The sequence below is a fragment of the Cottoperca gobio genome, chromosome 13 (assembly GCF_900634415.1).
Source record: "Cottoperca gobio chromosome 13, fCotGob3.1, whole genome shotgun sequence".
NCBI classification, from domain to species: domain Eukaryota; kingdom Metazoa; phylum Chordata; class Actinopteri; order Perciformes; family Bovichtidae; genus Cottoperca; species Cottoperca gobio.
In genome coordinates this window covers 16806691-16822446 of record NC_041367.1, presented here as the reverse complement: position 1 = coordinate 16822446, position 15756 = coordinate 16806691, and the positions used below count along the sequence as shown (strand labels likewise).

Genomic DNA, 15756 nt, shown 5'->3' with positions numbered 1-15756 from the left:
GAAAGCACGGAGCTCTGACAGCACCCCCCGTCACAACTCACTTTTCACATTGACAGGTGCTCTTTTATTAAATAAACTAAACACTTATGTTATTTATCTAATTTATGTGCACACACACCTACAGAGCAGAGGAAATGAGAGGAGAGAACTAAATAGAAACTGCACCACGCACACGCTAAATAAATAAATCAAAAAGATTTTAAAAATGTAATCGCTTGACAGCCCTAATCACAATATATACCATGAGATGATAGAACTTTCTTATCCATCAAAAAGTCTAATATACCATTTATGCCTATATCAAGGTAACAATCCCTTTAATATATCTGCTTATATTAAATTATTGCTGGAAATTGTATAAATCAATAAGGAAAACAGTTTGGTAGTATTTGATTTATGGGATGTTTTTGCAATAATAAACGGCAAATAATTCCAGTAAACAATTTTTGTTTTATACATGGGGAAAATTAAGTAAATGTACAAAATTACACCTATTTACTAAATTATTTGTTTCTGAATGGATTTCCTGTAGACCAAAATGTGTAAAATGGGAAAAGTTTGACGACCACCCAGTGGGATTTTCTTGGGTTTCGGTTACACTTTCTGTCTGAGATCATTTGCCAACAGAGTTCTTTCAGAGGGAGAAATTACAATTCCTGTGCCATGTTAGAGTCTGGTGGTTTTCATTTCAAACAAAGCTGATTTTAATGACTCTCTCTCTCTGCGGGTGAAGGTGTGCTAATTAGTTTAATTAATGTTTTGCTTGGAAAGAAAACTTGCCTTCTCTTCCATTGCACAGTGTCTTCGAAACTGGTTATTATTGCAGTAAACGTCAACTCATTTAGTTGTAAAAGCTATAATAATTCTCAATTTAGATTCCCATAAATTGTCAGATTACTATCAGACATTTGTCAGACAATACGATCTCCACCTCCTACTGCACTCGTGTGGTTTCATGCATGTGCATGCACCTACTGTATGTAGGTGGCCAAGACTGTGTGTTTGCATGGAGCACGGGGTGCAAACATTCGTGCCCTGTGGCTTCTAATTTCATTATTTTTGGTTTGGTTTGGTTTGTTGGCTTGAAAAGAAGACGTATTGCTGACATTAAGTTTTGCTGATATCAGTAGTGTATGTTTCTTAGAACTATTTGAGCCCGTAGTTTGGTGTAGCTGCTGAAAGCCCTCCTGGGGAGCCCCAGCAAAGACCTCTCACAGGCAGGGACAGGTGCTCGGCCAGGCACCGACTCCTTCCTCCCATGTACACCCACTGGGCAGCAATTGCTGCAAGAGGGATGACAAAGAAGGATGTGATGCCCCCATTTTCCTCCCTTCCAAATATGCTGCAGTGGAGTTAGGAAAGGAACCTGGAGTATGTACCTAAATCTAATACCAAGCCAGGATAGCTGAACTTAAGAGTGTGAATGAATCTCCTACTGCAATTCTACTCTTCCAGAAAGGAGATAATTTTAGTTTTGCTTGCCTCGGAGCTATTTACTATTTACTTCACCATCAGTATGCAAGCCATTTCATTATCACCTCCTTCAGGGAGATATGAACGCTTGACACCACCTTATTTCTCCCCGCTCTTCACATTCCAATTATTCAGTGAATGCAGGCAACCTAAACACCTCCAGCACCTAATCCAAATTAGTTTGCAGCACAAACTTTACACATAGTGTATGTGTCTTTGTGTGTATGTATGTTCAGGCAGTCAAGCTGATGTCAGACTAGCTCCAGGCATTGTTTCTCTCAACGTCACGCTGAAGGCTTGTCAACAGTAAGAATCACAATTTGAGAATAACAATAAAATGCAAACAAAGGATGTTTCCACAAAAGGAGGCTGTAGTCTGTCCCTTACAATCATGCTGTATAGGGCATCCTTGTGAGTTTGGCGATGTCTGACAACTGATATGCATAAGGAGATTCTGATTGTCACTCAGCCATCGTGACAAAGCTAGAGGCAAAGAAAACATGATTACAGATAAAGCAGGAATAAACCTGAGTGCAGACTGTTAACGTTGGTTGTCAGTCTAAGTAAAGTTAAACCTGTAATGCCCTGAGCCTTCTTTTCTCCTGTTTCTGTGTGATAATACACTGAGGACCTGTAATGTATGCACAAGTCTGCCAGGAAGTCTCAGATCTGTCGAGCAAGAACGTTTCTTAGTATGTTTAATAAGGAATTGACTTCTCAAGCTACATAAATTGGATTACTCAGGCAAGTCATTGTTTACAGATGCACGCACACTGTCTGAGTCTCTATGAACCAGGGGCAATCATAAAATAGAGCATGCCTTCCAATACTATGAAAAGCAGTAATGTATAAACATGAAGATGCTATTTATTAGTAGCAGGGAAACTGTGCCCCACTAAACCATTAACCCTTTTCCTTTGTTCTTCTGAGACCACCTCTAAAGCAATCTTTAAGTTGGCTTCTCTTATCTCTTACTTCCTAATAGATATGTGCTTTATTGGTCAGCCTCCCTTGTAACAGCCTTGACCCTCATCAAAACTGTAAATAACAAGAAACCGTATGTGTTGAGTGAGACAGTCATAGCAAGACACTGATCAATAACGTCGCAGTCAATGAGTAGTGATTGAAACATGCGTGATTTTTAGAGTCAGAGCCATCCATAAAGACCATGATTCTGTGGAAGTATAATAGCTGAAGTGTTAAAACATTACCTTGTGAAACAGGCCGCAAGGACCGACTGTTGTACATCCTATTAAAAACTTGTGTGTCTCAGCAGCTGCCTTGGCAGTCTGCAGTCAATACCCAGGAGCAGCGGAGGTCAAAAGGACCTGTACTCACTCTCAGGTTACCGAAGACGATGCTACAGTATGAAAACATTCCAACCACGTAACTTCCTCCTTCCTCAAGCAGGTCAAATCCGCTTGAAGTGTGTCTGCCTCAAGTCCCACAGGAATAGAAGCGGAGAGTAACTTGTTACACAGTTTAAAAAACAGTAGCCTTGAAGGCAAGACCTCCTCAGCACAGGTTCATGGACAGGTTGATGTCTGAATACATTTCTTCAATATATAAATATAATATGTCTTCTCGGTCATTAATTAATGTGATTATTTCAGCTGTTGTCATGTTGAGGGAAAAGGTGCTCAAATCATGATATTTTTACAATTCTCACTTTACATTTTCAGCAGTATGAAATGAGAGGGTCTCCTGCAGGAAGACTCTAACTTTGAGTCATTTTAGCAGTTGAAGACGATTAAAATGAATCTCAATGAAGCTAGCTAACTTCACTTACATGGCAAAAATACTACTGATTCTTCTGAGTACTTAAACCAAGGAAGTATATAACAGAAGAATGCTGAATTGAATATTTATCATCACCCCAATTATGTAGCTTCAAATGGGTTTTGATTCAAGGAAAAAAAGACAGTTCCGCAATCATGCCGTGTTTTTTAGCTCTAGTGTTGCCTGCCTGCGATCATAGTCTTGACTTCACAGCAGTGCTTCCGGAGATCATCAGAGTGATAAGGAACTGAGGAATGGCCGTCAGGTGTTGGGGAACAAAAAGAAAGGCGTCAGGGAGATATGCGAGACTATCAGCCCTCCAGTCTGAGCCTGCAGATACGAGATAAAGGCTTCGCCTCGAGGAAGGAGGCTCGCACACTCAAACGCTTTATCTCATTGTCAGAGACATTGTCAGACAGGCACATACACACAGAGAAAAGCACTTCAAACACACATTTTACATGTACACCAACATGCAGTACGTGCTGTCTGCCTTCCCACTTGTCTATTTTTGCCTAGTTTCCATTTCTCTAAAACTTTTCAGCTATTATAATAGTGCTTATCCAGTACATATAAGTGATTGCACAAATACAGTAAGGCTTCAAACTAAATCAGATAAAAGGCTTTTCTAGCCAATAACCACATTCATGCTGGCTTTTTCTTGAGGCTTATCAGAATTGAAAAACCTTTGAAAGTGAAAATAAAAAGCAAAAAGAAACGTGTCTCTAAATGCCACAAAGTGATTTAGCAACCAAAGCCCTTTAGTTTCTTCCATGACCATTTGACACGGTATTGCATTCCACTTCACACTCATGATCAGTGAAATGTCATCTTACCATCTTCCATATCGGGAATGATTGTGATTCTAGCTGCGGGGAACTCTGAGCCCAGACGGCCCCCCATGGGCATGCTGAGGGTGACATTGAAGCTTTCCTCGTCTTCATACAGGGAGTCATCAATGATCACCACCCGGCAAGATTTCTCCACCTCTCCCTTGTCGAAGCGCAGGATGCTGTGATGGTCCTCCGGCCTGGAGATGTAATCAGAGTAGGACAGCACTGTGGTGGGGATGGTGCCAGTGGCTGAAACTGAGTGGGCAGAAAACAGAATTACAAAAAGCAAAGTTAATGATCCAAACTCTGCCAGTCTTTTTTCACATATTAATCAATACCTAGATACGATTTCCTTTTTCCCTGAAATTGATTTTTTCATGAACAAAGTTGACATGCATCACTGAAAAACTACCTTAGGATGATCTGCCTAGAAAGTATTTAAATAACCCATATTCACTTACTTTAGTTGTGTTTGATAACATAACTTGTTTAGAGCAACCAGAGTTTATATCATGTATATTCCTGAAAATACACAAAGTTTACCACTTAAATGTCAACACATAGTTCTTGTGTTACCTTGCTGAGTGTAGCAGATGACCATGAGCTCCTGGCTGACATCTCCACTCCTGCGCACTGGGATAAGCAGCTCACCAATATCCTCCTCTATGTTGTATGCAGCTGAGGGGATGCACACTGTTGACTCTGTATATGAGAAAAATCAACACATATTAGATCATTACTTTGACATTTGGCGTTAATACTTATTATTGGAATTTAATACCTTTATGTTGAATCTTTTGTGACTTTTAGTACGATGACATTGATTGTGTTTGAGTGAAGAAATGTCATCATTTTTAATCAAAACCCACCATCTTGTTTATCTTCAGTAAATATTCCAAGCTAGAGTCGGCTTACAGTGATACACAGAATAACACAGTGTGTAAAACGCTATCTGTAACATAATGCTGTTTAGGAAAAGAGTAAGGAATCCTTCAGAGAATTAAAACCAAATGTTGACAAATCTGCATCTCACACTTTCATTTAAGAAGTCTATTGTAATTTGCCCACATACATTTGCTAGAATAAAAAGGTGTGTTACAGTAATTATGTTTGCAAGCAGAGACACGTTAAACAATTTGGTTCTTTTTCCACAACAGTTTTACTGGCAGCTCTCCATCTCTTTGTCTCTTTCCTACTCTGGGCTGCATATGATAACCAGGAAGGTAATGAGTTCACAACATTTCAGCCATGAAATGCACAGACAGAGGCTTTGTCTCCCTCTCACTGAGCATCGTGGTCACCCACATTAACAATGTGTTGGTAAATCAAAAGAGCTTGACCTTGTCCTTTCCCATCCTGAGGACCATAGAGACAATTGCATACTTAGTATGATGTGGCCACTCTTCCTTTCTTGTTTCAAGCGCTAAGCTGATTTCAGTCTGAGCCACTTTAGACTGTTAGTCTGGTGTGAAATTATTTATTTTTCACAGTCTCATGGCGGCAGCCTCCTGGGCTATTTAATTTCTCTGCTCTCAGCGAAAACAAACAAAAATGCATTTTGTTCAGAGTTGCTCCAGAGTTAAGAGTTTATATGACCTTGAGAGGCCAAAATACATCAAAACTTTAGACCGTATAATGATCTGATGATAGACAAGGCAAAAGTAAAATAAAAAATAATCGAACATATTGCAAAGATCGCTACCAGTTGAAAGCCCACCAGAGACTGATGTTCTTGGAAAGCAATGTTCCAACTAAAAATCTTAATTAGCATACATGTTGACTTTCACCCAATGAAGCCTTATGGGATGAGGAGGAGTATTATCTATATTTATACTATGCAGTTCTCTATCTCAGCTCTATCAGTCAAGCTGTTCTCAGAAACACTGTTCATCTGTTCTTGAACAGCTCATTTCAGATGCAAGGGAGGTCAGTGTGGGCTCCATATATCCTTTTGACCTTGTTTATCTACACTTGAGGATAGAAAATGCTGCCCATAACCGTGGTTTGTTTTTTATTCATTAGCTATTTCCATAATCCAGTTGGGTTCAGGATGTCGTTAGTTCCTCTCAGCATTCAGTTTTTTATGTGAATTGATTTTGAATATAAAATATAAAGTGCTCCGATGCCTGCTGGCAGATGGACAGAGGCATTTTGTTGAAACATGAATACTAGGGCTGTGTGCAAGAATCTGGCGATAGGATTGGTATAATGATACAAGGGTTCAATATATTGCAATTTATTATAATACTGTAAGCAAGGTACATTGCGATCTATTAAGAACCCACCATGCAACAAACCTGAGGAAAATACTTTTTTATGCAATCAGACTAAAGAGATCTGCATTTTCATTCATTCATTTAAGTATTGACTGAGTTCTTCTTTGCATGCAAACTATTCATTAAAAATCATTACAGTGGGTTTTTTTTATCAATCAGTATCACATAACATAATATTGCAATATTCTCGACCACCACTAATCAATACAGCTGAGGGCAAAATGATTCCTGGACCTGAACTGAAATCTCTACAGCTAGAAAAAGATCCACATTTATGTATTATTACACAGATTTGTACAATTCTGTGCATTCCTTGAGATGTAGCCTTTTTTAATGACTTGTCTATCGTTTTGGTTTATACGTTCCCTAAAAAATGCATTGCCTTCTTTCTCTTTTATCGATGTTTCATGTTCGAACCCACAGCGAAAGCAGATGTACTGTGTTATTTGTTGCTGGCACTTAAAGTAGCGTACTAGTTTATCATAGGTGTGCCGGCCACTCAGGCTGCGCGCCCCTATTCCAAATAGACATCTTTGTCCCTTCGACAATGGATTTATTTCTGTATGATAGCTGAACATGGAAACAATGTCACATGGTTTAAGACATGTGACATCCATCACTACAATATTTCATACAGCTGTAAAATGTTCTGCTCTCAAACTCCATTGTAGCTCCACTTAAGACCTGAGCATTGTTAGGCAGCAAACACAAACATGCAGAAAGGAAAGTATCTGCCAATATTATATTTGTTTTTGTGGTAGTTTTTAAGGAACTTATTTAACATCACTAAAACTAAGTGCAATCAACTTTTTAAGCAAGATAATTAAATGTAAACGTTTATGATTACTGACCATCATCAGGGTCCAGGATCTCCACAGTAGCAAACTCTGGGAATTCAAGGGCTGCCATCACCGGCTCGGACAGAACGATCTGGAAGGTCTCTGACACTTCATGCTCGCTATCTGACAGGATCCGCACCTTCCAGGTGGCTGTGGTCTGGCCCGGGTTGAACTGCACCTGTTTCTGAGATTTCCCTCGGAAATCTTTGTCCTTTTCTGCAGTGCCATCTTTTGTGCCTATACCTTAGGAAGGACATGAATTATTTTTGGTTATTATCATAATCAGGTAACATCTGCTAACCCTGTGAAATTACCATCAAGCATATCAGAGAATGTATCACCTTGGTCAGGTTTTGGTACCAGCAAACATCAATGTACAATCTACCTTATTAATAAACACATTTCTTTAATGTATGTGCATTCTGGGAATCTTGAGATATGTGTAAATAGCCATACAGTTATAGTTATACAGATATTGTCAAAAAAAAAAATAGATACAGTTTAACTACTTTTTTTCGCCTCCTCTAAAACCAGGAAAATATCACGTCCCAGTTGATCTAACTCAACCATATTTTCCCATCTTCTGGTTGCAGTTTCCCACTGCCAGTGTTTCAAATGGCCATAGGGGAAATAAAGCCAATTACCGCCTGGTCTCAGTAGCAATGGTTGGAGGCTGACATGCGTTGTCTGACCTTCAGCCTGTGAGCTGTTTGATAGGGCCTACAGTCGCTATAGCTGAGACACAGGCACGATTTCTGTTGAGCAGGAGCCCTCAAGCCGGTGAAATGTCACAAAGCCTCTCCATTGTCTTTGTTAACTGGCCACACAACAAGAAGCAGGAGTCTGGCAGTAAATAGAAAGAACATGCCTTCACACACCAAGGCAATCCTGTAGGCTTCCATTAATGTATTAACAATAAATTATTGGATAAATAAGGCACAAGTATTGCATGAATAACAAGAACAGGAAAAATAAAATGATGTTTGTTCACAACTGAGGAAGAAGGAGAAGAGTAACACTGAAATAGCACATCAGAACTACACACAAGCTCTTCAAAAGACCACAGATTGAGTAATGCATGAGTTTGGGCTTTTATGTAAATTACCATTCTGTTCTTTGATAAAAAATAAAAACTGGGCTTTCATATGCAAGTTCACACAGAAGGAAAGGCCACTGCACATACGTTTTCAAGCTCAATGAAGCTTGAAAACACAGCAGTCTTCAAAGAGTAGCTAGGAGAGGCGAGAGTATGATTGGCTCTTAACTCTATCTCCTGCACAATGCATAGATGGCCCTGATCAGAGCAGTCATTCTGAGGCTTTGCAACAAATAGGCTCGCTGTATCCTCCAAACTGGTGACACCTGCACTGTGCACATTGACCGGTGAAGCAGCAGTAGGCTCCTCTGATCAGTGTTTACTCAGGCGGGGCTGGGCAAGAACAGATACCTTCAGTCTTCAAGAGAAGGTACTGGCCTGGGATCTAGCACTATCTCATGGCAACACTGAGGCAGATGGGTGGCTTGAATTGCCAGGCTGCTCTGGTGGCCTGCAAAAGAGGTTTGCTGCTTTTACTTTCCTCGCCTCAACGCAGCAGAGGAAGACGGAAACTCCAAATGATTACTTTGAGAAAGTAATTGTTTAGTTGCTTTACCTTACTGAGACATGATATTAGTTGTTAACCTGTAGGGGAATGCTGCAGAGAGTTATTTATTTCTTGTGTAACATGAGTCTCTAATTATTAAAGCGTTGTGCTACTTTCAAAAACACTTTCTGATCACTCTTTTAGTGAGGTCAGCAAATGTTTTTCTTAGATACAATTTGAAAAATATATATTTCAAAAGCCATTTAATAAGACTGAGAGAAATGTAAACATGTACTCACTTACTGTAATAAGAATTGGACAACATAACATTTTTCACCACTTGTGCATTTAGAAAGATACCATTTATTGCTATTGGTACTTTGAGTGCGCTTTCTTGATTTTATTTTTTAAATTGCAGCTTCTTTGTGTGCTTTCCATCACCAGCATGGCGAGGTACATTAAGCTCCCTCAACTATTATCATTCCCCTTCATGCTGTCTCAATCATAAGAAAACTGCACTGTGATGGTTTGGACTTGAAAGAACACAACAGTAATTCTGGACATTATAAAAATGCAAGGCATGTTTTCTCTGGGCACTGAACACGGAGTGCATCCAAAGTTCAAAATAGCACCTCTTTAATATATAATGCAACCATTAATAAAACAGTAGCGATGCTCCAGAAAATCAAAACAAACGACAATTATGGTATTATTTGCTGAGGTGCCTTATACAAGATATATTATGTTGTTGTTAAATATAAATTTGCAAAGAGATTACTGTGGGGTCATTTCAGATTGTTCTCAGTTTCAGTTTCTTTTGTTGTAAATGTCTAGAGTGTATTCTTGTTATTACAGTTGTTTACTTCTCACTGTGGAATATTATCGACTATATGTGCCTGTATATCCGTAGAGTATGATGATCTGTGTTTTTTATTTCACTGAGTGGCAGAGATAGAGAAGATAATATACTGAGCTGTGTGAACCACTATAAAGGTCAGTACAATTTGCATATCATCTCAGAGATGTTTCATTAGTCTGTCGCCCTGGGGCATACAAATATACCGAAGACAATAGAGCAAATTATCCTTCAGGAATTGACCTTTAACATCAGGTCATTTTAATCACAACTCGTTTTTATGGACAGAATAAATGGCGGCAGTAAAAAAGGCCAATGGGACCAGTGGTAAGAATTCCTGCCACTCATAAATGCTCCCAGCAGCTTGTTATTTTAAACAGTGTTAACAGTTATTGTCTGTTTAGTTCCGGCCAGTAAATCTCCTCGACTAATATCTGGAATGGCGCCTTTCCATGGCCACAAACTTTGGGTGATCTTTTCTTATTGGGCAAAACAAGTAAGTAGTTTGTGGTGTAGATCCAGGAATATAACCAGTATGTATGTCCCTACAACACAAACATATGTGCATATTTTCTTGTGATATACTGGACTAACCTTAAGAAATGCACATGCACCTCGTTTGTAGTGTCTATTTAATATGTTTCCTATATCTTTTATTTACAATACATTGTGTTTATTTATTTTGTATTAATTAATACTTTTAGGTGTTTATCTGGATCCAGATCAAGATAAAAATCAACATTTTTATTAAAATAGAAATGTTTGAACAAATGAATTTGCTGCACGCTCCCACTGCTCTCATTTATTTTATTGTATTAATGATTATAGTTAGTCTAGGAGTATAAGTGACTTCATGAAATCAAAGGCAATGTCTGCTTACTAATGAAGGAAGTCTCCCCCAGGTAGCCCCGACGTTTCAGCACCACCTCCAGGAACTTGACCTCTTCATCCACCACGTAGTGCTCCTTCTCTAAAGAGATCCAAGCCCAGTTCAGACGGAACTGCTGGTTCTTCAGTTTGTTGCCTCCTGCAAACAAATACAGTTGATAAAGTTAAATAAACTTAAAATGGCTCCATAGAAATAATCACACAGCAAGGGAAAACACAGAGGGAATCAAAACTAGCCTCACTGGGTTTTATATCCAAAACATGATTTGAAAATAAACATCCCTATTTCCAATAGCCCTTATTAGAATGATTCCTTGGTTACCTTAAGGACTTGACTTTGAGACTCTTAGCCAGCACTCAGTGAGAGTGGTGCACAGCCCTCATGCCAAAGGAATATAGAGTTGTCTAATTGCTTCATTTCTAATTACGATAAAAGGTGTCTGTTTCCTGTCTGAACTGGGTTATTTTATCCTTGCTTTTGGAGGTTTAATTCAAAGGCCTCGCTGCTACAGTCCTGGAGGGCCTCGCTGCTACCATTTTACCATAAAGACTCAAAGCAGAGCCACATACACATCCATCAAACACGCACAAACACTGACAAAATAAGTGCACACACTGACTCGTAAGGACACCACAGCACACTTAAATTTCATTTTAATTGCACTTACTGGACGTCTAAATAATTATACACTGATTCTTAAAACTTGGCACTATTCCACCAGACTGCACAGTAAGTGCTGCTGCCTGCTGCTGTACTGGATCAGGATGGTGAGATAAAAACTACTGATCCACTAAACATCTGGCACTTCTGAAAGTGGTGGAATAAAAGTGAAACTGCCGGGAGGGTGCAGGGACATTGTTCAGAGGTTTGAGAGTGTTGCTGTTGTTTGTGTTGGGCACGACTGAGAGTCTCTAACCCGCCCCACCCGGTCGTTATGGTCAGTAAATCTGTTACGTCCAGCTGACCGCTCCACTGTGTCCATTTCCTTCCTCGATGGGCCCGGAGAGACCTATACACATTCACCATGGGTGTTTTATTATGTGTGAGGGTGCATTTACGAGTTTGTGTGTCTGAGTGTGTGTGCACATGTGAAACGTTCTCTGTACCAGCTTTTTGCTTTGGTCTTTTATTATACATACAGTTTTTCCTCAAACATTGGGACTTAATGCCCGGACATCGATGCTTTTTGACAATATTGTGCCATAACTAGAACAAGAGGATAAAGTCAGTGTGACATAAAAAGGACAACGGAGAGTACAAAGTGTTCCTTTTTCCCACCGTCCAAAAACCAACAACTCTATTTTTATTCAACTAATTTAGTTGAATAAAGTTCATTAATCTATAATGAACACATGGAGGTACTTTGATATGTTCTACCAGATAAAGGACTTAAGTTATAAAGGTTAAGAATGTAGTGAGATGCTAAAGAAACATGACTCTACATAATTTATCTTTGCAGTTCTGGTGACTAATAGGCTTTATTACAAATGCGGGAAAGAAGAAGAATACAGAAGTTTGACGCTGATTATGAGTTATTTGAACTTGTAGATCCCATTCAGAGTTAACTTCAGACAGACTCGGTGATGTCAACACCGAGCTGTAATTGGGACAAAAGGCTGTAGAAACTGTGAAGTTTGAGCAGAAAAGACAAGAAACTGTTCTATTGTTTTCTCTTCTGCAAAATGGAAAAAGTGTTCGAATCATTTCATGAAATTCTCATGAACACAGAATATCTGTATCTCTTAGAAAATAGGCATTGTTTTGTTTTTTTACTCCAGAGGGACCACTACGATGATGTTATTGAGTTCCTGATTTATGACTTCCTTAACAATTCAAACTAATAGAAAACTAATTCTCAGCATTTCCTTTAATAAATGATGTTTTTACTTGATTAAACTGTTGTTTTGTTGGTCTGCTCAGCCATAAAGTCCCTGTTCCTGTGCACAACCTATTCCTCTGTTAATCCCAAATAAATTGCTATTTTGTATTATGCTAGAATTTGCATCACAAACAGCATGCAAACTATCATAAGGGACATGCACTGAATAATTTACAAGTACAGCAGGAAAAATAGTTTGGGGAGTCAATGTGGCATTACATTTATATAATATGGATTATATAATAAAGTCACAAACAAGCATGATCCCTTTTACTCAAAAAGCAAGAGATAAGGAAAACAATTCAATCTGGAATATATGTGTGCAAAGCACATTTTTTAGGGTAAACACTGGCACAACAATGTCTGATTACAGCAAAAAATATTGCAAATACAAAGGTTGACTCACTATTGTATTATATCAACTGGTAATAGAGACTTGCAAAACTTTTTTTTATGAATACTAACACATACATTCTTGAGGTCTACCACAGTGTAGGATTTGTGCTTCCTGTGTGTTCCACATCATTCTTCTGGAGACAGGTGACCTGTGTATGACAGGACCTCCCGACTTCTTTTGGATTAAAGCCAGCCGCATGGCACGCATGCCACCGGTAAACACTGCATGTGTGATCTCTGAGTCGTGAAGGAGACCGTCCTCCACTGAGGTAATGGAAACAGAGAAGGTCTTGGCTGTTTATCTAACTTTACACATTGGCGTAGACTTTGTAACAGCTATAACCCATCTGATACAAGCATAATTCTAGAAAATGGAGAATATAAATCATATAAGCATCATATAGATAGATAGATAGATAGATAGATAGATAGATAGATAGATAGATAGATAGATAGATAGAGAGAGAGAGAGATAGATAGATAGATAGATAGATAGATAGAGAGATAGATAGATAGATAGATGATAGAGAGAGAGATAGATAGATAGAGAGATAGATAGATAGATAGAGATAGATAGATAGAGAGAGAGATAGATAGAGAGAGAGAGAGAGAGAGAGAGAGAGGAGAGAGCGCGAGAGATAGGTAGATAGATAGATAGATAGATAGAGAGATAGATAGATAGATAGAGATAGATAGATAGAGAGAGAGATAGATAGAGAGAGAGAGAGAGAGAGAGAGAGAGAGAGAGAGAGAGAGAGAGAGAGAGAGAGAGAGAGAGAGAGAGCGAGAGATAGGTAGATAGATCGATACTTTATTCATATACAATCAAACACGCAGGCAGGGACATTTTAGAGCCATTTAACGCTGTATTTATCCAAAGTACCTCATTAATTTCAATAAAAGCATGAAGTGGTTAGGTTTTGCATAATTATTTACATGACACTAAAGAAACAGCCTACACATCAAGGTAAGCCTCAAAGAGGCAGCTCTCCCTTTCAAGATGAATCACGTTAAACACCTGTTTGCCTTTGACAGTTTTCACAAACATAAAGTGGTTTTATTAGTTATACATTTTTCATATATGGCAAGATATGAGAAGGATATATCCAGCAGCGCTTTCAAATCTCAGGAGAAAAATAATTTCTGTTCACAGTTTAAACTACATGACATGAGCAAATATTGAGTTTAGGACGCCTTAAAGTCCCCGCAAAACTGCAGCGTGGCCTTCAGGGAGCTTGGGAGTGGAGGTGCTCATTTTCAGAGGACCACTTCACTCCTCCAGATTTCTTTCTAATTAAGATAAGCAGGGGTTAGAGTAAGTCCACTTCAAAGAGGCCCCAAGGAAAACACCAGAGTTAATCTTTTACCAACATTTGCAGCAGTGAGACAGAATTTAGTGAACAATATCGGTATCTCTTATGTTCCAGCCTTTGCACTGCTTTGCAGTTTAGTGCAGAAACATACATCACATGAGCCAAGGTACATTAACTTTATATTAGACTGTGTTTCTACATAATGTCCATATTCTCATTAAAAGCATATAGTAATAGCAGGAGTCCTATAAATTCCATCTTAATTCATTCACTGTCTTGTTGGTTTCTAGTGGACGTTTTAGCACTTGTAGTGTAAGTCTCTCTAAATAATAATTTTAACAAGTGTCAAACTTTTTATTTTAACAACTTAACCATAACCAGCCTTGTACCCTTTTCACAAAAAACCTTGGTACAGTTCATGTGGCTGCACTTTTACACACCAGTTCTGTCCACATAGTAGATGTGTGAAGCCTTTTGAGAGAGGCCAAAGAATGTGAGAGACTGGACTGTGCCAACTTAGTACCCCTGTCTCCTCCCAGCATACATGTTGCAGACAGACCTTATTTGGTCACCATGGAGCATCGTGGTGCCACAATGCTCCATGGTCCCTCGCCTGTTCATTCAACCAGGCAGACAGGCGGCCATTTGCCCACAGAGCCAGCACCACGCTGATTAGACAGGATAAATTGGGACAAGCCTGTGAATCCTCCTGTTCAAAAGACACAATGCATCTAAAAATACTTAATGATCATATGCTGCAAATGGACTTTGTGTGCTAACAGTTTCCATGATCTGCAACAACTACATTCTAGTGTAGCATTAATAATGGTAAGTAAAATAATATAGAGGTAGATAAACCATCGGATCCAGGACCAGCAAAGTGCTCACAGGCCAGAGGTTTTAATTTAGTTTTAAGCATTAGATTCACAAGGACTCCCTTCAAATGATAATAAAACGGACCACACAGGGAGACAAAGCCATGGGAGCTTCTTAATATACCGTAATATATATATTTATTTAATAATAAAGGTATTAAATATGAATATGGTGAAGTACAACCCTATTCTCTTGTTAGCATAATTCTTAAAAGCTGCAGCTAAAGGAGACTGGAAGCCTATAGTATTAGGAGCCATTGTGTATTTTATATGTATGTAATGGCATTTTGAGCTCATCGAGTCATGCAGCTTAAGCTTTCAATTAACTTTTATTTTACTGGTTTTTCTTAAATGGGGAAAACTCTTTAATCATGCTACACACAGTAAACCCTGCATCAAGGGTAAATGAGCAGTTCATTTCCCCACACTTCACATGCAAACAAATATTTAATAACGTGGATAGCAAAAGGCTTGATAGGGTTGATTCACCTGTTGTGGGAGCTACAAAGTCTTATGAGGCAGATTTAAGCACCTTGTTTAATAATTCAGACCTTTCATTCAAGGTCAAAATTCTGCCTTGTCTAAAACTTTGGAATCCTTGAAGTGTGCTGTGGCTATTCATGATCCACAGAAGATGAACCATTTCCCCTTCGAATACTCAATGAGCTTCCTCTAGCACAAATACAAAATCCCCACCAGCAGTAAGGATAAGACTACAAAATTAGGACTTTATTTTGTATGTATGATAATGATTGCCGTCTCCAT

At 38.9% G+C, this 15756-nt stretch overlaps 1 protein-coding gene across 1 annotated transcript in view; it reads right to left on the bottom strand.

The window, feature by feature from the left end:
• frem2b (FRAS1 related extracellular matrix 2b) overlaps positions 1–15756 on the bottom strand; it is a 51630-nt gene that overhangs the window by 17854 nt on the left and 18020 nt on the right. Inside the window, exons 3-6 of the mRNA XM_029445869.1 lie at positions 10520–10666; positions 7213–7443; positions 4662–4787; positions 4089–4340 (exon numbers count right to left, since the gene is read on the bottom strand). Coding sequence (XP_029301729.1) covers positions 4089–4340; positions 4662–4787; positions 7213–7443; positions 10520–10666 — 756 coding nt within the window. The remainder of the gene's footprint in view (positions 1–4088; positions 4341–4661; positions 4788–7212; positions 7444–10519; positions 10667–15756) is intronic.